Here is a 24,026-nt window from a genome sequence, read left to right as displayed (position 1 = left end):
CACTTAATGACATCACAAAATGTTAACCCTTTTTTCGCCCTATATATTTACTTGTTCAAAGCCAACATTGTTTCCTTTTTTCAGGGGAAGTTGAAAGCAGAGGCCTGGTAATTCCTCTGACCAAGAATATCTATGGACCAATATTGGAGCGTGTAAAGGAAGAGGGAATTCTCTACAGCACAAAGAGCACATTTTCACTTTGATCATAACCAAAGAATAACATAAGTAGTACACTTTTGGTCCTGGAAAATGCTTTAAACAATGTTTTCAGCTGTATATACACCCAGTTGCATTCAGTAACTATTGAGTTAGTCTTCTCTTACCAAATGTTTGTGTTTGGCTTGCTGGGAAGATACATTTTATTACATTAATAATGTATTCTAATTTGTTGCTGAATCTTGATACTTGCACTGAATGATGTACTGCTGTACTCATTTTTTAAAAATATTTATCAGTTATGAGAAAGTTAGTAAATTGAACCATGTAAACATTATGGGAAAGTAGTCAGTAGTTGTTCTAAGAGAAGAACATTTTTTACATGTAGTTCCAGTAAAACAAAACATTAACAGCAAATTGTTCCTTTTCTCTGCATTACAACAATTTAAACATTTTTGAATAATTGTACAAAAAAAAAGAGTACTTCTGGCCTTGGTTTATTGTTTGGGCTATATTCTGTATTGTTTCAGGTCAAGTAATGTGTCTGTTTCTTGCATTTGCTCTGCACTGGAAGAATGAATAATGTTATTTAACAGTGTTTGTTGTTTAAATGAAATACAGATATAATCCATAATGTAATGAATTATTTAAACATGAAAGAGGTCATTTCTTAATCAATAAAGTAGAAAAATGGTATGTCCTGTTTGTTGAAGTTGTTGCTGACTCTATCCTCTGTAATGGGAGTGGCAGCTAAAATCAAGAATTGCTTTATGATTTAGGACAGGATATTTTATGCAGTAGCCTCATAGTAAAGCTAGAATCTCAAAGAAAGACATCTTATTATCAGATGATTAGATTCTGTGGATTTGTTATATTATGTTATTTGGTTTACAGTGCATAAATCTGTTTAAGCTTTTGCTACTTAACCCTTTTACTACCAGCCGATTTGGTCATTTGCGGTACTTTTATTGCCAGATAGTTTGTGAATATTTTGTGCTCTTTCATTTTAGGGGCTTTTGCTTGGAGGGGGCTTAGTTTACCCAGAAAAAAGATATATCATTTTTTTTCAGGACAACCTAAGCTTTCAAAATATGCTAAAATATTGTATGTGAATCCACTTCTGTAACAAGATTAAGCATCTACTGCCAAATCAACATATGTACACCATTTTATGTGGAGTAAAGCTCCAAAAAAGTAGGTTTACCACAGAAAGCATATATTTTTGGAAAGTACACATTCCCCCAAATCCAAAATGGGTACACGTGTCTTTCTACTCCAAACTACCAAACTTTCATAAAGTTTGAGATTTTTATGACATTTCCAAAAATCACCTCAGAGCTTCTAGTTTATAGTATCTTTTCTCCCTTATATCATTAAATGCCAAGATAAAAGATCCTAAATATGAATGCCAGGGGTCCACTGAACAGTTTGATGTCCAATGTGTACAAGTTTACCTAATTACGTGTCATGTAGGGGCCTCAAGATGAAGAAACCCTGCCTATGTGATCATTTCTGTTGTTTTAGTTACTGAAAAATCAGCACATTTAATGTGTTTTATGTGAGGTACAGCTACAAAAAAGTATCTTTACCCCAGAAACCCATAGATTTCTGGGAAGTACACATCTTTCAATTCCAATGTACTAGGCTACAAAGCTTTGCTAAACTTGGCAGTTTTGATGACATTTCCGAAGATCACCTGAAAACTTCCACTTTGAAGCATCTTATCTCCTACAGGTCATTAACAAAATAAAACATTCTAAATATGAATGCCAGTGGTCCACTGAACAGTTTGATGCCCAGTGTACATAGGTTTATCAAAGTTGTAGAGACCCCAAAATATACCTTGTGCATACAAATTTCATGGCTTACATTTACACAAATTCATAAACACCCTGCCAGTTATATGTGTGGCAGAAAATTACAGTGACTCTTGATAACTAAATATTTTTGGAAAGTACACATACTGACAAATCCAATATAAGTAACAGTGTATTTCTACACCCAACTTCCAGATCGCAATGCTTTCTTAAACTTTTTTTTTTTGCTATTTCTGAAAATTGTCTAAAAATGTTGCTTTGCATATATAATTTGCTGCATATATCGCACACAATTTTTTTGACATACAATGGAAAAGCACCCTAAAAATGAACACCAGAGGTTTACTTAACAGTTTGATGGATCCCCAAAATGCCTATATGTGGTATGTATGGACCATCAAATAAAAATAATGAATTTTCTCGTCTGCCAAGCTTCTGCAAACAGATTCCCTTACTGTTTATTATGTGTCATAAGACCCCCTAACTGTACAGAACCCCCAGAAAACCATAGATTATTTGGAAAGTACACATTCTGCTGAATCCAAAATAGGTTAACACATCTTTCTACACCAAACTACCAACTTCAAAGCTAAAAACACATGAGGAACAATAATGAAGGGATAAAAATTAAATCAGACCATAAAAATTGTGCAAATCAATAAAATAACAAAATAACTGATCCAATAGTCACATTGCCAAAATGAACTGTTTATTACGGCAAAAACAAAAGGCTAAAATAAGTTTAAAAAAATCCTGTTTGTGTATACATGTGTGTACAATTCTAAAAGTTTTGTGGCAGTGTTTAAAGGAACAGTAACACCAAAATAGGAAATTGTTTTAAAGTAATTAAAATATAGTGTACTGTTGTTCTGCACTGGTAAAAGTGTCATATTTGCTTTAGAAACTATAGAATTATTTATATAAACAAAGCTGCTCTGTAGCCATGGGGACAGCCATTCAGGATGGAAGAAAGGAACAGGGTACATAGCGGATAACAGATAAGCTCTGTAGAATATAATGTGTTTATCTGTTATCTGCTAAGTTAGCTGTGCCTTCTCTGCTTTGATGGCTGCCCCCATGGCTACACAACAGCTTTGTTTAGATAAACTATAGTAGTCTTTCAGAGGCAAACACACCAGTTGTACCAGTGCAGGGCATTATACTGTTATTACTTTAAAACACTTTCAGTGTTTGGTGTTACTGTTCCTTTAAGTGCGTATGTAAGTGTGCAAAATATAAAAAGCAATCTTCATTAAAATGTGTGTGTAAATAAAGGCTACTTACCGGAGCAGGAGGGATGCTGGCATCGTTGGAGGGGTCCCACTGGTCGTCCTGCAGAGTGCTAAGCAGCAGAAAGGAGCACCAACGCAGGGTATAATGTAAGTGATCACAATTACTGGGGGTTGCCTAACATTTTGGTACCCCCCAGTGTTTTTACTTTTCCTTCTCCTTTAAAGGGGTGATTCACCTTAACTTAAATTTCATGTGATGTAGACAGTGATATTCTGAGACAATATATAATTACATTATTTTGTTCTTTGAATTATTTAGCTTTTTGTTAAGCAACTGTCCAGTTTGTAATTTCAGCAGCTATCTGGTTGCTAGGGTTCAATTTGCCCTAGCAACCAGGCAATGGTCAGAATTAGAGACTGGAGTATGTATAGCAGAGCATCTGAATACAAAAATAACTAATAAAAAGTAACAAGAACAATAAAATCGGAAGCTCACAGAGTAATATTTTTTTGGGGTCAGTCACCCCCATTTTCAAGCTAGAAAGAGCCAGAGGAAGATGGAAATGAATGTAAAAACTATAAAGAATTTTGACAATTAGGTAATATATTTTAATCAGTAGAAATGGTCATAGAAAACATGATGAATTCATTGAGCTAGCGGAAAGCCTGTATCTCGACAAAATAACTACAGTAAAAAAAAACCTGTAGGGTCATTTGCTTATGGGAAGGCAGTTTGCAAAGTCCAAAGATTGACCACAATTAGTGATAAGCAAAACTGTCCCATTTCGCTTCACTGGAATGATGAATTTGCCAATGGCGAAAATTTCGCTCATCACTAGCCACACGCAGCAACACTGTATTTATGAAGAGTAGGAGTAGGGAGGCATATATATATATATATATATATATATATATATATATAAATATAATATACAGAAAAGAACAGAGCACACCCTAATAGTAATCAAATGCCCCAGGTGCTTGCAAAAACCATGTATATAGCAAGACAATGAGCCGCACACGCAGGGACTTTGTTAGAAAACAAAAATTTTTTTAATGAAAACGATCCAACGTTTCGAGCATTAAAAATTTTTTTGTTTTCTAACAAAGTCCCTGCGTGTGTGGCTCATTGTCTTGCTATATATATATATATATATATATATATTATACACACTCTGCTTTTCAGCAATCTGTACATGTAGCTATGTATCACACAAACACATCATTGGTCTGTGCTCCATTTGCTTAGATGGTATATTAGCTGTCTGTCTTCTAATAACACCAGCACAAAGCTTCATGTAGAGAAATTCCTGAGAGGGGGATAGGAAGCATTAACTTAATTATATCAGAAATGGTACAGAATTATTATATATAGAATTTATGACTCCTTATGGCCAGGGAAGTGAGGATATGGAACTACCTGCCAAGAAATATGCTGTTGAGTGAGTCATACAGATTTTTAAAAGGTTTCTATTTTTTATACATACATGATTGTTCCAGCTCCTTATTTAATATTAATTCTCATCTAAATTCAGTTTCTATTTTTACAATTTCTTTTCTCAGTAGGTAGTTTTTTTCTGTTTGAATTGTGTTGCCCAATCAGGATTTTATCTCCATGTGGCTTAGTCTGTGTGAATACTGGTTTTAAACATGGGCAGCCTACCCAAACCTGGCTGCCACCTAAATAAATCCTTACTGATTAGCTTGTAGTTTAATCATCTCAGTTGTGGAAAGCCCTTTCCATTGTTGTAACCAGCTGCACTGGATCTTCCTTCTCCAATCAGAGTGCTGCTCTTTTTACAGACAGTAAATGCTACCAATCAAGTGGTAGGTGGGGCTGGAGAGATTTCAGGAACTTAGAAGAAAGATCTGTAAGGTTTAACCTGCAGTACTTATAAACTGATGTCTTGCTGCAGATTTTTTTTAAACTTTTTATTTAGATGTTTTATATTTTAGCAGCTTCAACAACATTTTGTAATAAATAACGATATAAGTACAGGGGGTAGGGGTTTATTGGTAGCCCTTAGGCTGTTTGATTTTGGAGCATTTTTGTCCATACAGTAGGGGAGTTCCTTGTGAGGGGTTAACCAGTCTGGGGGGCTTGGTATGTGGTATGGTATGGCTGGTAAGGTTCGTTATCTAGTTGTCGGAATATACCAGGTCCCATGATGTCCTGACTTTGTTGAATTGTAGCAAGCAAAAAGTTCACAGCTGCACTCACCTTAAGCAATTTTCTGTGGTGCAAAGTCTCCTAGGCATATGGCAGCGCCCCAACAGTGTATAGAACGAAACAGAAATAGAGACTGAGCTCCCCAGCTGAAATTTTGCTTGAATGCAGTCTCTATTTCTGTTTTGTTCTGACTTTGTTGAAGTTTGAGATTTGAGACTGATGAAGACCAGCTAGATATTCCATGCGGCAAATGTTCTGGAATGTCTCTTCCAGTTCTGTTAGTGTTGGTGGGAGTGTTTTTTCCAGTTGCGGGCATGTATGTATGTATGTATGTATAATTTTATTTATAAAGCGCTACTTATGTACGCAGTGCTGTACAGCATTTAGTCATTTAGCTGCTGCATGTATCAAATTAGCTAGTTTCTGGACATGATTTTTAAGTTTTTGGAATGGATGACCCAGTAGGAATCCCTGCGGGTCTGATTGCAGGCTCCTTCCAAGTAGCAGTTCCAGCAGTAAGGACACTGTTCTCCAGTAGTCGCTTATGATTAGGCAGCTCCAAAATATGTGATACAGAGTACTATCTCCTTCAGCACATTGGGGAGGTATTCGAGAATATGGCATATAATTTGGCAGGAGTCATGTACCCAGGCCCGGATTTGTGTAAGTTCGGCTCCCTCAGGGAGCAATGGGGACCTCTCCCCACTGCTCCGTATCGGACTTTAAGGGGCACATTTACTAACTCACGAATCTGAATCCGAATTGGAGAAATTCAGATTGGAAAACGAACATCTTGCGATTTTTTTCGTATTTTTTGCGATTTTTTTCATCGCCGTTACGACTTTTCGTAAATTGCCGTGACTTTTCGTAACCATTACGACTTGCGTGAAAAGTCGGAACTTTTTCGTAACCGTTACGATTTGCTCGTATCTTGACTTTTTCGTATTGAGCGCTCGTAAGCGGCGGGCGAAACTTTCAGACTTAGCATGATTTTGGAAGCCTCCCATAGGACTCAATGGCACTCTGCAGCTCCAACCTGGCCCAAGAAAAGTCACCATACTGAAGCTTGAATGAATCCGAAACTTTCGTACTCGGCGCGAAAGCTGCGAAAAAGTTGCGACTTTTCGCGCAAGTCGTAATGGTTACGAAAAAGTTGCGACAATTTCCGAAAAAATCGCAAAATACCGATCATTACGTAAAAAACTCATTCGGACGCCTTCGGACCATTCGTGGGTTAGTAAATCAGCCCCTAAGTGTTTGCGCATGCGTGGCCGTGCGCGGGGGGGGGCGCTTATGGGCGACCAACGGGGGTGGCCTAGGGGCACCGGAAAGACAAATCCGGCGCTGCATGTACCATTACATTAATATTTTATAATTTGTCTCCTTATGTGTTGTGACACAATATGAAGCCTTTTTAGCATTATCCCAGATTAAAGTCCATCCAGCAAGGGGTTACTCCCTATTTATAAATAAATGTTAATAATAATAATACAGGTATGGGACGTGTTATCCAGAATGCTTGGGACCTGGGGTCTTCCAGATAAGGGATAGTAAGCATAATTAAACCCAATAGGATTGTTTTGCCTCCGATAAGAATTCATTATATCCTAGTTGGGATCAAATACAAGGTACTGTTTTATTATTACAGAGAAAAAGGAAATTAATTTATAATTTTTATAAATATTTATATTTTGTAATTATTTAATTAAAATGGAGTCTATGGGAGACGGCCTTCCCGTAATTCAAAGCTTCCTGGATAATGGGTTTCTGGATAAGGGATCCCATACCTGTTATAATATTTATCAGTCTCTCCCGTTTTATCATCTATACATACTTAGTAAAAAGAGCTTCTTAACAGGTGTTAAGTGAAGTGAAGTATATTGTAGATCAGACCTTTTCTGGTAGTTTGGAGAGAGCTCTAGTGGTAATTGGGTACCGGAACTTGATGTTCAAAGTGTTGAATTTGGATATACTGGTAGAGTAAACTTAGGCTGTAAATCCTGAAATGCATATATTTTACAAGTTTGTGGGTTATAAGTCTCTCAGTTGTGTTAAACCATAATTCTTCCAATCAACAGAGAAGGTTTTAATCGTACCCGGGGGGGAATTTGGGTTTGCAAATATTGGAACACACCTATGAGGTTTTGGACAAGGTTATAGTGGCTTTTTATATATTTCCAGATTAAGAAAGTCATTCTTATGCAGTTGAGCAGCTCCCCCTTTAAATAGGGGGGTGTATTTGTATTCTACAGCAAGGATGAAATGTTATGTGTAATGATACTATCATTTTCCCGAGTTACCCAGGAGATTGTGTAGTAGTTCCATATCTCTGATCACCTGATCTAAAACTATCTCACAATTGTTCATACCTACCTGAACTGCTCTTGCAATTATTTGCACAATATTTTTAATTTATGTCGTTAAATTTATGTTGTATTGTTAATTCATATGTTGCATCTATGTAGCAAGTTGGTCCAGGAGGAACGCTGTTTCGTTTCTGTATACTGTACTGTATATGGTTGGAATGACAATAAAAACCTACTTGACTTGACTCTATGGGGTATATTTATCATGCTGTGTAAAAGGTGGAGTAAAACATTACCGGTTATGTTGCTCATACCAGTCAAATACTTTGCTTTGGTTTTCTAACTGTTGAAATCTAATTGCTGATTGGTTGCCCTGGGGAATATGCTGATATCAGTGCTTAGTATGAATTAGTTTAGTATGATTATATTATGTTTAGTAGAATATGAATGAATTTGCTGAATATCTTGATATCAGTGTTTAGTAGATTTATTGGGCGATAGCTGGAGCAGGATAGGGGGCCCTTCCCATCTTTTAGAATTAGGGAAATATGTATAGCATGGAGGTCAGTATAGTTGCCTCCTGGATGATCTCATTGAATATCTCTAATATTGTAGGTGCTTTTCTAACCTAAAAATGCTCAGGGTTGAAAATACCTTGATTTCTGTGTGGTTCTAAGGACACCATACAAAGATCCATTCATTGGGGTTTTCTCTGTGTGTTTACAGTTAATTCTCATCCATGAAGAAGGGGTTATATTTTCGTGGGATTCCATAATTTTAAAGAAGGTAGCTTTTTACATAAAGATTTCTAAATTGATAGTGTTTCATTGACTAAAAGTTGGTTGATTTATTTGTATGTATGGGTTCTGCTTGAACATTGAAGTATGGTGTTCTGGGTAGGTCGCCTAAGGAGATTGTGACTTTTTTACAATAAAGGCAGAAGACTGTGCCCCAGGCACATTATATGTTGTAGAATTAAGTGCATATTTCCAAAAAGAACTTTATATACAGTATAAAGTTGTGGAACTGACGCACCTGGCAGTGTGCAGGCCACCACTCTGTTACATAAGAAAGCAACAGTTACAACAGAAACATAACACAGGTTTTTTTCAGTATACACTATACAGCTTTACACTTTGCCTTGTACTAAGAACACATTTATTGTCAATTGGCCCGACTCCCTTCTGCTCCCCTTTCTTTTCCTCTGTTGATCTGCACAGATCCCATTAAAGTCAATGTGAGGCACAGGAGAAAATATTCTGTTTGTGGTAGTCTGCAATATGCAGAGGAAAAAGGCAACTAACTTACTTAAATAAGAGGTTATTTAGAGATTCCTCCTGTAACACATATAAAGATCCTGTTGATGCTCAGATGTAGAATATTTAAAATATTGACATATAATACTTTACATCAGGGGCGTAACTACAGAGGAAGCAGACCTGGCGGTTGCAGGGGGACCCAGGAGTGTAGACGACCCAGTAAAGTCATAATTAATAAGCCCTAAACTGAATTTGCTGAGGGGCCCAGTAACATCTAGTTACACCACTGCTTTACTTGCTAATAGGGGGTAACATATTTTAGATTCATTTGGTTAACAGAAAATAGCTTAATTTTAAAGCCTCATTAGATAAAGTCTATATTTCTGGATGCATTATGAATGTTGTCAGCCTTTTTCTTTTGTCCTATTTAACAGTGAAACAATGGCATGTAAAGATATTTAAAACCATTTTATTTTTAACAGTCTAAAATTACATGCAATAACATAAATGCTGTCAGTGTATAGATGCAATTTAACAGGTCAGAAATTTTGGTAAAATCAAATAACAAAAAAACATTATTATACCAATGCAGTTACAGGTTACTAGAAAACAGACTCTGTAGTAAAATATAAAAATCTACAATTATAAATATAAATTTGGTCCATGGAGTCACTATAACAATATGTACAGTACAGTAAGTGTTACATTACTGTCCCCTATGACAGTTGTCATTTCTGAAATGTTATAAAGAGGAAAATGCCATTTACATTCCAATAGAATACAGAAAAGTCAAAAGCTAGCAAATGCATAAATACCTACCAAAGCGCAATTCATTGTGACACTATTACAGACTGCCTTCCTTCCAAAGCAAAAAAACACATCTAGAAATATATATTCAAAGTTAAAATCTCAACATAATAAACTAATACTGAATATGTGTGACAATATATTCATAAAAACACTGCAAGTGGTCGAGTTAGTATTGACATGACACATAGATAACAAGTTGTCCCCCAAGGCACAAGGTATTCATTGTGAGAGTTCAAAGGTATCAAATCAGCTCTTTTCGAAGGAATGCAAACTGCTCACATCTTCGTCAGCAAGCTTGGACAATGAAAATGCCTCTGCTATAGAATGCCACAGAATTATACTAATGACTCTAAGCTTTCAGCCATACTACCATCAGGTAGGGATGCCCCATTAGTGTCCATAAATACCATGGAATCCTCTTCTTGCCGTGTGCTTACAAGACTGAGCATGGCTTTATACAGGAACTGATACTGCTCCTATAGCATAAAACAAAGTACACAACATAAGAATGAGATGTAAAACCTAAATATGTGTATCTGAAAATAATTTTATGCTAGTAACATGGAATTCAGTACTCGGCCACTGTATTACTATTGGGACCATCACATTATCTTTTTACATTCCTTTTAAACTTTTGCTCTTCGTGACTTACCTAACCCATTGTAAGCTAATGGAATCTATACATATAATTATATAATAATAATATATATAATTAAGATTGTTTAGTTACCTACTACAATAATGATTGAGGGTATATTACTTATCTATTTCAAAATGTTGCACATAGTAGTAAATTCTTTGGTTTGGTTTTTGGGTAGTTTAAGATTTGCAGGACTTATAAGGACACCCAAATGGTCACCTAAAGCAATATATTTGTGAGTTCTTTAACATTCCTCATCCCAGCATTATTTTAATGGCTGCAACACATTGCTGCTGTGAGTCACTGTCATATTTACCCTGCTTTAATTGGCTGATTCAGCAGTCTGCAATTTACTACTGACAAACAGCATGCTTGCGTTGTTTGCACCAGGGGAAAATGTTAGATTGAGAAAGCACACTAAACATCATTTATATCTCAAAAACAATGAGAAACAAATAATTGCTATTTCTAAAAATAAACTATTAAACATAGATTTGTTACAACAAACAGTTGCTCTTTATAGTAACTGATGCTAAGTTTTTACAGTATACATAAGGCTTATGCCACACGAGGCTGATTCTCCGTCTGTGGGAAAAGAATAAGTCCATTAGAATCGGTGAAGAGTGCTGGCCTCTGGGTGCACTGAAAAGAAATCTGGCCTTGGGTCTCACTACTGGATTACATCTCACTCACCTAGTCAGAACTGGTGAAACATTGTTCATGAATAGTAGAACAAGACAGTAGAGGTCTCTATCTAAAGAGCATTTTTGGCCCATATGTAATAGGAAAAATGTAGAACTGAATTTATTTCCCCCAATATGTTCTTTACTTATCCACTATGTTCTACACTGTTTTGATGTCAGATATAAGAGGTTTCTTTTTTTTAAGGTAAAATCGTTCAGCGCTACTTGTGTTTAAATGATGATATCACTGTGCTGTTTCTACCAAGCTCTTCTGCATTCCTTAAATTTGAATGCATTGTATGTACTTGATTATTCAACATGTGCATAACAATATGATTTACTTACAATATCTGTGAAAATTCCTGGTCTCATCAGATTAATCATCTTAGCCAACTGGTAAATGTCTACTGAGTTTTCCTGTTCCAGCTGATGCATGAGACTATATAAAGCACAAAATGTCCCTGCTGTCACCCCTCCATATCTGAAATGATATAACATTCGGTTAAACAAGTAGAAATAAAAAAAAAAATTGCTGTAGTGCATATTGGCTTGCAACACAATCCATGATTTGTAAAGAACTGGAGCGCAATGCTCAAAACTGTTATATACACTCCTATTCCATTGCCAGTCATCAATAGGCTGTGGTGTCGAAAGAAGCTACATACTATAGCCCATTTGGGAATTCACTTGCATGATGTCAGGCTTGCACCCCAGAGCACCAGATTACTACAAGTATTCTAGTTCATTATCAGTAAAATTAAAGTTTACTGCAGATTCAAATAATTCTAAAGTACAAGTGACCCAAAGTATACAGAATGAAAAAAAATCCTGGGTGCTGAAGGAAAAATAGCTGAAATAAGGGTTTAAGAACAGTGAAAGCAAGTCATTATAATAAATTATAGTGCAGGCATGGGATCTATTATCCAGAATGCTTGAGACCTGTAAGTCTACTAAAAAACATTTAAACACTGAATAAGCTCAATATGGATTTATGTTGCTTAGTAACCATCAAGTACAAGGTACCACCTTATTGCTACAGAGAAAAAAGTTATAATCGAAAGAAAACTTCTTTGTTAAATGGGAGATGGGAAGATTTCAAGATATCAGGTTTCCAGTATCTGTGTGTTTAATTATATTTAAGAAATACAGTGAAACAGTCACATAATAAAGAAATATTCTGATAGTAGTCCATTTAAATGGTTCATTTCTTACTCATCATGTACAATAATTGTTCCATCCTTATTTGTTGCTTCTTCTTTGATCAGATTTATAATCTCAAATGTTTTGCTAATAGGGCTATCTGGATTTGGCCATTTTGGACACTGGAAATGTCTCACTTCAAGAACATAGTCATCCTAGTTTGAAAAAAAAAGAGAGATAGCAAAGTAACACCAACATATTCGTAAAAGGCTAATAAAATCATTATAGAGTCGGAAATCCCTACACAACAGGAAGAAAACATCCGTACAATTGTTAAATTCCCTAATAACTGTAAAGGAGCAGGACAAGACAATGAAATTATTTGACTGAACTACACAAAATTTTAGGGCAATCTATAGAGATTTTGCATTAAATTGTATGTATACAAAAAATGGCACTAGCATTTGTTATATTACATTTAGCGCATTCAAAGTTCCCAGATTTCCACATTTTGAAGCTAAATAGTTGCTTATTCTGATACTATTAATTCCCAGATCTATAAGTTCAGAGATGCAGGAGATACTGCCTTAAAGCATTGCTAATATCCGGTAAATGCATTTTCATATCAGCTGATGAATGGGTGATCTGCATCAGACTAAATATAATGAAATGTGATTACCTGTGTGGCTTCTAAAATAAAATCTTGGATTATCAGTTTTTCTTCGTTTGAGAGACACATGTGATCTTCTCCAACCAAGCTAACTGTAAAGGTGTCACACATGATAGGCTGATCCTTGTTGGGCCAGTAGACAAATTCATCTTCAGCCTATAAATGTTACAGAAAGCCAAACAGATTAATCAGCAATCATCAAATTCTAATATTCACACCTTGATTTCAAATAAAACAGAAAAAGAAAGGTCAAACTTCTTTTTCAACAGTACCGATGTTATAAATGCAGGTTTACAAATTGGTTTATTTTTATAAAGCCTTAGGGCAGTGTCACACACACACAAAAAAATGTTTTCCTCTGGAGTGAGTCACCCTGTATGTGTGCACTGATAGGCTGATCCTGTGTTTGTCAGTGCATACACAGGGTGAACAGGCGCAGATTGGCCTTTTGTTGTGTGTGTTAATGCCCATAGTGTTTAAAGGATTTTGGGTGAATAAATGTGAACATTGGCTGTTCTGTAATCTTTGCTGCTGGATTGGTAATTGTCTCAACTACATGATCTTCCCAATACTCTGGCATTGTTTGTGCAGTTCAAATAGGGTGCTGTATACAAAGGGTTTCTTTAATTTAAGGGTCAAGGATCTAACTTAAGGTCATCGCAATCGGCAATGCACCTACTTCTTTTGTCCCTTGGAGCCTCCTGCCTTTAAACACTGCATTCTTAAGGACTTTCACTCTCATGTAAGGCCTTTAATCAGGCTCTGGCCCTAATGACTCCACCCCCTTGCCCCAAGCGTAGCGTGCTTTAGAGTTGCTAGAAACAAATTAATCAGCTGTCAGTCAAAATTACCTTTCTCAACTATATATAATTGTGTAGCCAGTGTATGGGCATGGGGATCTGGTCCCCCTTTCTGGTGCATTAACAAAGTTTTGGGATGATGCAATGCTTGTTTTAATAACAGTGTTCACAAAATGGTGATTGTGAATTCCAAGACTAAAGAAAACAAGTTTTATATAATTTAGATAGTGTAAGTAAAGTTTATTTTGCTTGACTAATGCAATGTTAAAGAATTTAGAATTATTTCTCAGGGTGACAGGTCCCCTTTAACTTGGTAATATTCAAATTTGGTAACATTCACTTTAAGCAGTTACACAAGTAAAACCCAATGTTTACTTATGTTACTAAATCCTATGCTTTTCAGCACATTGACTGACCAGTGAGAATGTACATTAATAGGTTAATGAACTTCCAGATTTAATCATGAAGTAGAAAAGCAAAAGAATGACAGTTATTTATTTTGTTGTATTTCTGCTATTAGATAAATATCTTACCATATTCTGGTTATCAGGAAGCATTACAATTAACTGGGAATTATGGTCCCACATCATTCTCCAGAAATCTTTTATTGTGTGAAGCAAAGGATGTTGCGTGATTATAAATTGATTACTTTCATGATAACCCTACAAAAATAAAATATATACATGAAAAAAAATGCATGCATTAAGACATTCTCATTATTATACAGTAGTATAACAAAACATTACTTTTTAGGCAGCGTTGCAAATGTTTTATATCATTTATTTTTATATGATGACTAAATGAACAGCTAATTAACTTTGCAATTGTAAAAGTCACTGTCATCTTTGAAACCACATATTTTATTGCAAGTGTTTCAATTGCTCATTTTTACAAGGTATAAAATGTGTATGTTACATTTATAGCTACTACCTAATTTACTTGCTGCAATAAACACATAACTGTGTAAATATATCATTTTACCTTTTCTGGTCTTTTTAGTATACTTTTACAAATCATTTATCCACGTTGCTAGGCTTCCAGTATTATGACCTTCAATAAGCACTTCACATCACAAAGGGATATAATTATTCCCCACTTGAATCAACAAAACCATTGGTAAACTCAAAAGAATCATTACATCAATTAGGATGCAGCAGTGATCATGTTACAAGGTTGCACAATGTCCTTCAAAGAATAAACATGGTTGATTATTGCTTTTTTTGATTCTCTGCCTTTTTCGCAAGATTTTCTGGCAAGCAAGATAAATCAATCCTAATGATCTCTAATTTTCATAACAGAAATCTGTCTTACCATGACATACGATGCATTAATGTAATCTGTTCCTTCTCCAGCCAAAGAGGAAAGGCCCACTCTTGATCTTTCAACTATAGTTATTAAAAGAGAAAAACATAATATTAGACTCACAATATAGACTTTACAATTCATATTTGCTAAATGGATCCATCCAAATAAAACAACCATCATGGTTTAATCACTCTACATAGTCATGGATATCTCTACTGGGCACAAATCAGTATGGACTTATAATTCTAAAGAAGCTGCAAGCCACAGACACATTCTAAGGATTGTGAGTAAAGCTCCTATTCAGACTGTTTAGGATCTGTTCATCCTGGATTTTATAGCATTGCAGATGTTGCACTTTCCAGTTCCATTTTAACCTTGTTCTTTGCATTCTGATTATGAATATTCAGTATGCACTATCACTCTACAGTATAACATCTATCTATCTATCTATCTATCTATCTATCTATCATCATCTATCCTTATCTTTATACATATATACCTATATATATTCATATATATCCATATACTGTATATCTTGATATGTCTATATGTTATCCACATCATTGTATGAATACATTGAAAATAACTAAAGCATAATATTTCTAAAAAGGCCTACCTGGATGTCTACAAATAAAATATAAAAATAATAAAATACCTGGAATGATTGATGAAGTTCTGTTTTTGTCTCTGTTTTGTGGTTTCAGTGCCATTGAGTAATCACATTGTAGTATGTTTGGCTCACTTAATAACTAAAGGGAAAAAAATACATTTTAGCAATAAGATTTTTGTGGTTCTTGTCACAGTATATTTTTTTAATGACACTGTAAATGTGTACGTATAGGAATTTATATGAAATGTTTCAGTAAAACCTTCATATTTTATTGTCAATAACACAAAAAGTCATTAAATGATTACAAATATGGCTTTCTATCTCTCATATTAATGTATTTATATTAGACTAATGTAAGCTCAGCTTCATGAAATTTCTCCCAGCACCTATTGTCTGCTTTTAAGGGTTAAAGCATACAAGGATTTCTCCTGTGTACCAAAGCTTTTCTCTCAGAACACATTCCACTAATAATCAGGAATGTGCCTCTCGTGTTCCATTCATTCAGTGTGAATGAGTAGTTATTGTGTACCCTGTGCCATTTTAACAGAATTCTGCCTGTTATTTTGTTAAAGTACACATTACAATGTCCAGTGCTGTATATATGATTAGTCCTTTTTACAAAGCTCAAGGTAAAAGCCACAGTAAAGATACAATCTATAGTAAAATATTTGCAGGGTCCTTTGCCTTCAAGACTAATATTCTTTAAGAAATAAAAGAATGAGAAAGTCCTATTGATTTGAGCACTATTTAATTGAATAGAATTTGGTTACCTTGAACTGTGTCTCTAGTCTTGATTTTCCAGATGGGCCCGTTGTTAGGAGAGTATTAACATAGCCATGAATATGACTCTCAGGGACCTCTGTCTCTCTGCTAAGAATAGCCTCCACCAAAGCATCATGGATGAAGATGTACTGCTCCTATACAATAGCAACATTTCTTTGTTTTTAAAAAATCCATCCACACATTACCTTACTCAACAGCAAGCCAAGGGGGCTGCCAAGTGCTTGTCATGAGTTTATAGAAATACTATCACTAAAAAAGGAAGTACCTTTTTGTTACCATAGAAAAAGGCAAAGTTGTGGCAGCTATGGCAATTTTATCAGTGTCGGTATAGGAACTTGTTTCTCAGGAAGCCCATGAGCACTGTTATTGGGTTGAATAGGAAATGTTTGTCTTACTCAGGTGATATGCTTTGTCTACTAGTATGTTCTTGTGACCTGGAGACCTAGGGGCCGATTCATTAAAACACGCATTCGAATCCTGAATGGGAAAAATTCGGATTGGATACGATAATTTCTGAAGATCGCAAATATCACGAAAATGCTTACGACAAAATTGTAAGTCACGATAATATCGTATTGGCAATTCGAAAGTCACAATATTTTCGTACCGAACGATTGTCAACAGCGGCAGAACCTTTCCGAATTTTTCGCGCAAGTGTACGAAAAAGTCATGCAGGCGTACGAAAAAGTTGCTCAAGCGCGAAAAAAATGGCTAAAATACGCTCCGAGCATTTGTGTCTTAATAAATCTCCCCCCTAGTCTTGGGCTGTTTACAAGAAGGCACTTAATTGACTTGAATTACAGTATGCACTCAGTGGATGCAAGGGATAGGTCTTTAAACTGAGTTGAGAATGAGAATAGAAAACAATTTGGCGCTGTGCCTTTATTCATTTTACCTTTGTGTCAGACACATATTTTCCATCCATACTACAGAATATGAAGCTGTGTGGTCCTAGAGCACACACACTCATACTTATTTACATTTAATTAGACTCACTCATCAGATAGTCTTACTGGCATTCATTTCTATAGTAGTCTATTGAAAGTATAAGACTGAACTGCAGCATAATGCAATCCATTTTCCTTACTTTCTTGCAATCTTTGACAGATTTGCCAAATCAGTAGAAATCACTTTTTGAACTTTAGTAATAATGCAAGTTTGTTAATGTAAAATGCTAGTTTCTTCATAAACCTTAAGCAGTCATAAATCTGTCACTGGTTCTTTTTTTACTATTACATTATCATAATGAATTTTTCATATTATATTTTATAATCTTTTTAATATATAATTGGAGTGATTTGCTTTTGTGTGCATCTATAGTGATAGCTCATGGATGAACTTGGGTACTTATACTCTGCATTAGTTTGCTATGACAATTAATGTTGCTTCTTTAGCGCCTTTTTTTAATTAAATTGGGGGTAGGGTTCTTGTGGACACTGATTTGTTTTCATTGGGTGTAACCAAAACATTGGACCAGTAGGTAAATAGAACTTTTTGCCTTTGTCAAGACTTGCAGAGTGCTGTACTTAGGACTTATATTGATGCTTTTTACTATTTAGGGTATTTACATTTTAAACTGTACATGGTTATATTATAACACAGTTCTATTATATAATTCAAATGGCTGTGTTTTGTTTATGAGCACAGGAAATGTATTTACACTAAGGGGCCGATTGACTAATCCACGAATCCGAATCCCGAATGGGAAAAAATCGGATTGGAAACGAACATTTTGCGATTTTTCGTAAATTGTCGCGACTTTTTCGTAGCCATTACGATTTGCTCGTAGATTGTCGCGACTTTTTCGTAGCCATTACGACTTGCTCGTAAATTGTTGCGACTTTTTCATAGCCATTACGACTTGCTCGTATATTGTCGCGACTTTTTCGTATTGAGCGCTCGTAAACGGCGGGCAAACCTTTGCGACTTTGCATAATTGAATGAATCCGAAACTTTCGTACTCGGCACGACGGCTACGAAAAAGTCGCTACAATTTACGAGCAAGTAGTAATGGCTACGAAAAAGTCGCGACAATTTACGAGCAAGTCGTAATGGCTACGAAAAAGTCGCGACAATTTACGAGCAAGTCATAATGGCTACGAAAAAGTCACGACAATTTACGAAAAAATCGTAAAATACCGATCATTACGAAAAAAACGCATTCAGAGGCTTTTCGGACGTTCGTGGATTAGAAAATGTGCCCCTAAATATATTGTTTGGACTGAATTTTTTACCTCAGTTTGAACCAAGTAATTTCGTTGAGAACGAATATGTTTTAGAAAACCAAAAATGTTTACGGTTCCCTCATGCTGAATTTGCTTTAACATGCTGTCCAGGACAATGTATGTACCAGTTCTCCCAACACCAGCACTGTAAAAAAGAAAATAAATAAATAAAACAAACAAACAAAAATTCTGGCTATTTTGTTAAACATCCATTCATGCCAGCCTTTATAGAATACATTTTCAGGTAACTATAAGGTTTTACCCAGTTTTATTTTGACATTAAACTGTTCCTTTAAAAAGGGTTCATTTCTAAAATTATTCAGTTTTCATTACTGATATTAACCTACCAAGTACTACGTTCTTGCAGAAAAAGGCTTTCCTAATGTGTGTGATAAACCTATACATATTGGGTATCAAACTGTTCAGTGAACTCCTGGCATTCATAATTAGGGTGTTTTATCTTGGTACCTAATGCTATGTGGGAGATAAGATGCTGCAAAGTGGAAGCTTTGAGGTGATTTTCAGAAATGTCATAAAAATCACCAGTTTGGAAAAGCTTTGCAGCTTGGTACTTTGGAGTAGAAAGACATGGGTACCCATTTTGGTGTCAGAGCAATGTGTACTTTCCAAAAATATATGGTTTTCTGGGGTGAACATACTTTTTTGTAGTTTACCCCACATAAAATGATGTAAATGCGTTCAATTTGTAAGAGCTCTCAATGGGAGCAACATCAACGGGGTTTGTGAGCAACTGGTAGAGGATCACTGTTATAGAATGGCCCATTCTTAGCAACTTTTCCTTGGTCTTCATTTTTTATCCTTTATAGTTTTTGAATCTGAACTGTGAGGCTGTAATTTTATTATTATTTAAATTTTTATTACTTTTCTTTATAATCAGACCATCTCCTTTTTATTTTTTAGTCTCTCATTCAATTCAGTGCCTGGTTGCTAGGTTAAATTGGTCCCTTGCAACCAGGTAGCAGCTGAAATTACAAACTAGAGCAGGTGAACAAGAAGCTAAATAATTAAAAAAACATAAAGAAATAAAACATTAAGACTAATTGCAATTTGATCATTCTCTGCATCATACCAAAAGTTATTTTAAAGGTGAACAACCCCTTTAAGTATAAACTACAAATAATCAACTTATCACTTAGTTTCACTTCAGAGTTCACAATACAGTTAACATGCAGAGGTCAGTCTATGGGTATTCATATAATTCTGTAGCCTAGAAAAAGGATATTAGACCTATGGGTCATTTCTCTATTCCTTTATATGGCCTTGAAACTTAGTGGCTACTTCCGATGTATGTTCAGTTATGTGACATACAGTATTTGACATTAAGACATATACAAAACAGACAGCTATTAAAATTATTGCATAATGCCCTGAACCAAAAAAAACTAAAAAGTGACGCTGAATATGTTAGCACTATATTAATATTACTATTGTGATCATTATTGTTATCACATTTCTAATAGTAATAACGTAAAATATAATATACAAGAAACAAATATTTGAAGTTTTCAATGCAAAACTTACCTGCAGTGCACTACAACAGGACCATTACCATTACACTTTGTAGCTGAAGCTTTTCTTACAAATGTGAGTACTGGAAGGGTATATTCAGGAACCCCCATATCAGGCCACTGTGTATAGTGATACTGCACCACTGTCAGCTCATTATGTCTGCCCTTTTGTGATCCCTGGTATAAAAGACATTAACATTAACGTTTGTCTGAGCAATAATATTTACTATAATATTATACATTTTAATCTATGCAAATAAGGGAAAATACATTCAATAAGCCATTCCTATCACTGGTAACTCAGAAAATCCAGTACACATCTTTGGTATAGTCCATACACACAACAATATTAAAAACAAAGAATGTCAATTCACCTAAAATGTATTTCTGTAGCTTTTATCAGACTGGTGACAGGCAAGAAAAATACCGTATATACTCGAGTATAAGCCGAGTTTTTCAGCCCAAAAAATGTGCTTAAAAAGTGACCCTTGGCTTATACTCGGGTATATATTGCACTCAAACTTGCACAAAAGCTTCCTTCCACGATTTATTCTAACCCGTCCGACTCCATAAGTATAAATAATACACACTTATTTAATAATGGTTTTATAGTAACATATTAAGTATTTTTTTTGCCAGGCATGGATTTACAGTTGGTGAAAACTTCAGCAGATTTTTTTTGCCGTTTTGCAAAGTTTTCTGCAGTTTTGTGAATTTTTCGGTTTACAAGCTCAGCTCACTTATATGTACTAGATAACGCTTGCATTGAATATTATGACTGGGACTGAATGTCAAGGATTTGTAGAGAGGAAACAAAAAGCCATCTGCATTTACAGAGCAGATGAGCAAACACACAAAAGTAGATGCCAGATGATTCCAGAAAACCTCCACTTGCAGGCATTCCATTCATGTACCTCTGATTAAGTGCTCTCTCCTGCATTAGACATCTCACATAAGGTCTCAGTGGGGAAAAGACATAAATAAAGAATTAGAAGTGAAGGACAATTGTTTTTCTTTATTTCCTTTTATTTTTATAACACATTCCCACAGCACTTAAAGGAAAAAGAAAGTAAGAAACATTTTTGTTCTTCTTTATTTTCCTTTCTTTTTGACACTCACTTTTTCCTATATCATTTCCCCATTAAGATATTTTCTAAAGATTTTAATGCAGCAGAGGGCCATTCAAAGTAGAGCATTGTATTTAGGTATATTAGACCATTTGGAGTGGAGTGTACATAGTTACACACCAGTTCATTTATTTATTAACCCTATTGAGCAGTCCAGCTAATTAAACTCTTGTGCAATGACTTTTACCCCAATGCCAAATTCCATATGGAGATAAAGTTCACCAAACACATTTCAACAAGTACATCTTAACAAACTTAACACCCCCTTCTTATCAGCATGTTTATAACTCTAAAGCTTGCCATACTCGTTAGGGCTCTGGCACACGGGGAGATAAGTCGCCCGCGACAAAACTCCCTGTTCGCGGGTGACTAATCTCCCCGAATTGCCTTCCCCTGCCATCCCACCGGCAAACATGTAAGTCGCCGGCGGGATGGCACACGCGGCGGCGCGATTTCCAGAAATCGCCGAAAAAGACTCGCAAGGATTTTCAAAAGATGTTTTTGTTATCATAGGACCAAGCTTTTCCTGAAACAATTGTTTAAAAGTAGGATTTGTCCATCAACGAAAAGACCATTTTAAGTGACATTGTCTTGTTTAACCAAAAAAAACTACCTGCTTGGTCCTGCAAACAATAGGGCAATAGAACAGTTTATTGTTAACAAAGAAAATTTTCAAACCTGCCCGATGCTAGATGTAGGATTGTTTGGTGCACACTAACCTTATGATACTTTGACGGAGTTGTTGGATGCACTGAAATTGGTAGTTAAATAGAGAAAAATCTTAACGTGTATGGCCAGCTTAATGCCTCTCTTCACTATCCTACTTTAAAAAATCCTTTGTTACAATGGGAGGCATGTGCTTTTATCTTTAGATAAAGTTTTAAGGATTACTACTAACCTTTTTAATCTTATTGTTTCTCAGGATAAATGTCCGTACAGTGTAATAAGCCAAGACCTTTGTATTCTTGTGAGTTACCAGAAATGAACCATATTCTTCACTGCCATCGCTAGGCCAATACTGGTCACATTTTCTCTAATTCAATAAAAAACATCATTTATTTAGAAAGGAATACATCATTAACATTAATATCTTATATGCAGGAGACAAAAATTTAGTCACAGTTTGCATACAGGTATATGCCATTTGAATGGCTATGTCACCTTGTTCTAGTCTTTTGGATGTTTTCTCCTGTTTTGTGTTGTACTAAACTTAATCCTTTCTGTATTCTCATTCAATTTCATTTTTCTCTCAAGCTTTAGGTATTCCCAAGCCAAGTTCAGTGGGCTGACATAGATCAACCTATGTACCCCTTCAGGTGCAAGTTTGAAGGAGGTGGAGGCAAACAGAGTTCAGAAGATAGACCAAAAAGATACTGTAGGTTGCAGAATTATGTTTTAGGGGATTATGTAATAAAAGACACTAAGTTTGCCCAGGAGCAGCAACTAATCAGCAGGAAGCATTTATTGGTCACCTGTTTAAAAGCAAGCATCTTATTGGTTGCTATTGATAACTGCTCCTAGGCAAACTTAAGGGCACATTCATGAAATCACGAGTTCAAATCCCGAATGGGAAAAATTCGGATTGGATACGATAATTTCTGAAGATCGCAAATATCACGAAAATGCTTACGAAAAAATCGTATTAGTCATGATAATATCGTATTGGCGATCTGAAATTTTTGTACCAAACTATTGTAAACAGCGGGAAAACCTTTGCGACTTTGATCCTTCTGTGCATGATTTTGGAAGCCTCCCATAGGAATCACTCTGCAGCTCCTGGCCCAAGGAAAGTCACGATAACGAAGTTTGAATGAATCCCAAGCTTTCGTACACTGCGCGACAATACGATTTTACAAATTTTGTCTCAAAGTACGAAAAAGTTGCGCAAGTGACGAAAAAGTCGCGGAAAATACGCTTGGAGCATTTGAACGAATGCTCGGAGCGTTCATGGATTAGTAAATGTGGCCCTTAGTGTCTTTTATTACATACAGGGGTAAGAATCTTAGTTTATGGAAAGAATGCAAGGGCAAGCAACTGAAGGTATCTGGGGAAATTGTACATTTGATGGATCAATGGTAGAATGGTAAATGCTGAGTAGTCATGGTATGAGGAATGCTATTGTGGTTAGTAGAGAGTCTAGTTATCAAGTTACTCAGAGAGCTGGAAGTACTGGCACTGGAGGCGAAACATGATGTATTTTTCATTGTTACAGTTTGTATAGGTATTGGTATATATATAAATATTTATTTATATATATATATATATTGGTATACATTTGATATATGTGAGTATATAGATAGATTTGTATAAAAATGTATGTATGTAGAATATACATGTGCACTGGGGTTCATTTGGAGGGGCTGAACTTTATGGATTTTGATCTTTTATCAACCCAACTGAACTATGTAACTACTGTATATCATAATTGAATTGGTAAGCACGTCCTGTGCTTTTGAGGTATTTTTGGGTATGTGTTTTTGATAGAGCCTGTGTCATTAGGTAGGTAAATATGTGGAAAATATGTATTTCCTGGTTTAAGTTTAGAGGAGCATGTCCACAGCCACAAAACAGCAACTTTATGGACTAGGTTAGTAAACAACCTACAGAACTATGCAGTGACCTAGGAACTACTGCATGCCCTACAGTAACCAGAACATACAGGTCTCAATCCAATAAAAAGTGTACCAATTATATGTGAAGTCCCAGACTTTGCCTATCTTAATAAAGATGGCCATAGAGAAACATTTTTTTTACATAGACAGTA

General features: G+C 35.5%; 2 protein-coding genes across 9 annotated transcripts in view; one reads left to right on the top strand and one right to left on the bottom strand.

Annotated features, from left to right (window-relative positions):
• aass (aminoadipate-semialdehyde synthase) overlaps positions 1–852 on the top strand; it is a 44,363-nt gene extending 43,511 nt beyond the window's left edge. For both annotated transcript variants that reach the window (NM_001011437.1, XM_012958948.3), the window contains 1 exon segment: positions 85–852. In NM_001011437.1, the coding sequence (NP_001011437.1) occupies positions 85–203 (119 nt within the window). In that variant the 3' untranslated portion in view covers positions 204–852.
• An 8,537-nt stretch (positions 853–9,389) lies between these two features.
• The window catches only part of ptprz1 (protein tyrosine phosphatase, receptor type Z1), a 137,474-nt gene continuing 122,837 nt past the window's right edge, over positions 9,390–24,026 (bottom strand). For 6 of the 7 annotated variants that reach the window (XM_031897558.1, XM_031897559.1, XM_031897560.1 and 3 more), the window contains 11 exons: positions 22,161–22,295; positions 20,149–20,312; positions 18,616–18,751; positions 16,369–16,515; positions 15,644–15,737; positions 14,995–15,068; positions 14,217–14,345; positions 12,893–13,039; positions 12,286–12,428; positions 11,419–11,554; positions 9,390–10,226 (listed from right to left, as the gene is read on the bottom strand). In XM_031897558.1, the coding sequence (XP_031753418.1) occupies positions 10,086–10,226; positions 11,419–11,554; positions 12,286–12,428; positions 12,893–13,039; positions 14,217–14,345; positions 14,995–15,068; positions 15,644–15,737; positions 16,369–16,515; positions 18,616–18,751; positions 20,149–20,312; positions 22,161–22,295 (1,446 nt within the window). In that variant the 3' untranslated portion in view covers positions 9,390–10,085. 7 annotated transcript variants of the gene reach the window in all.

This window comes from Xenopus tropicalis, chromosome 3 (genome assembly GCF_000004195.4).
Source record: "Xenopus tropicalis strain Nigerian chromosome 3, UCB_Xtro_10.0, whole genome shotgun sequence".
In the NCBI taxonomy this organism is placed as follows: Eukaryota; Metazoa; Chordata; class Amphibia; order Anura; family Pipidae; genus Xenopus; species Xenopus tropicalis.
The sequence above is the reverse complement of the archived record's forward strand: the minus strand, read 5'-3'. Positions and strand labels throughout refer to the sequence as shown.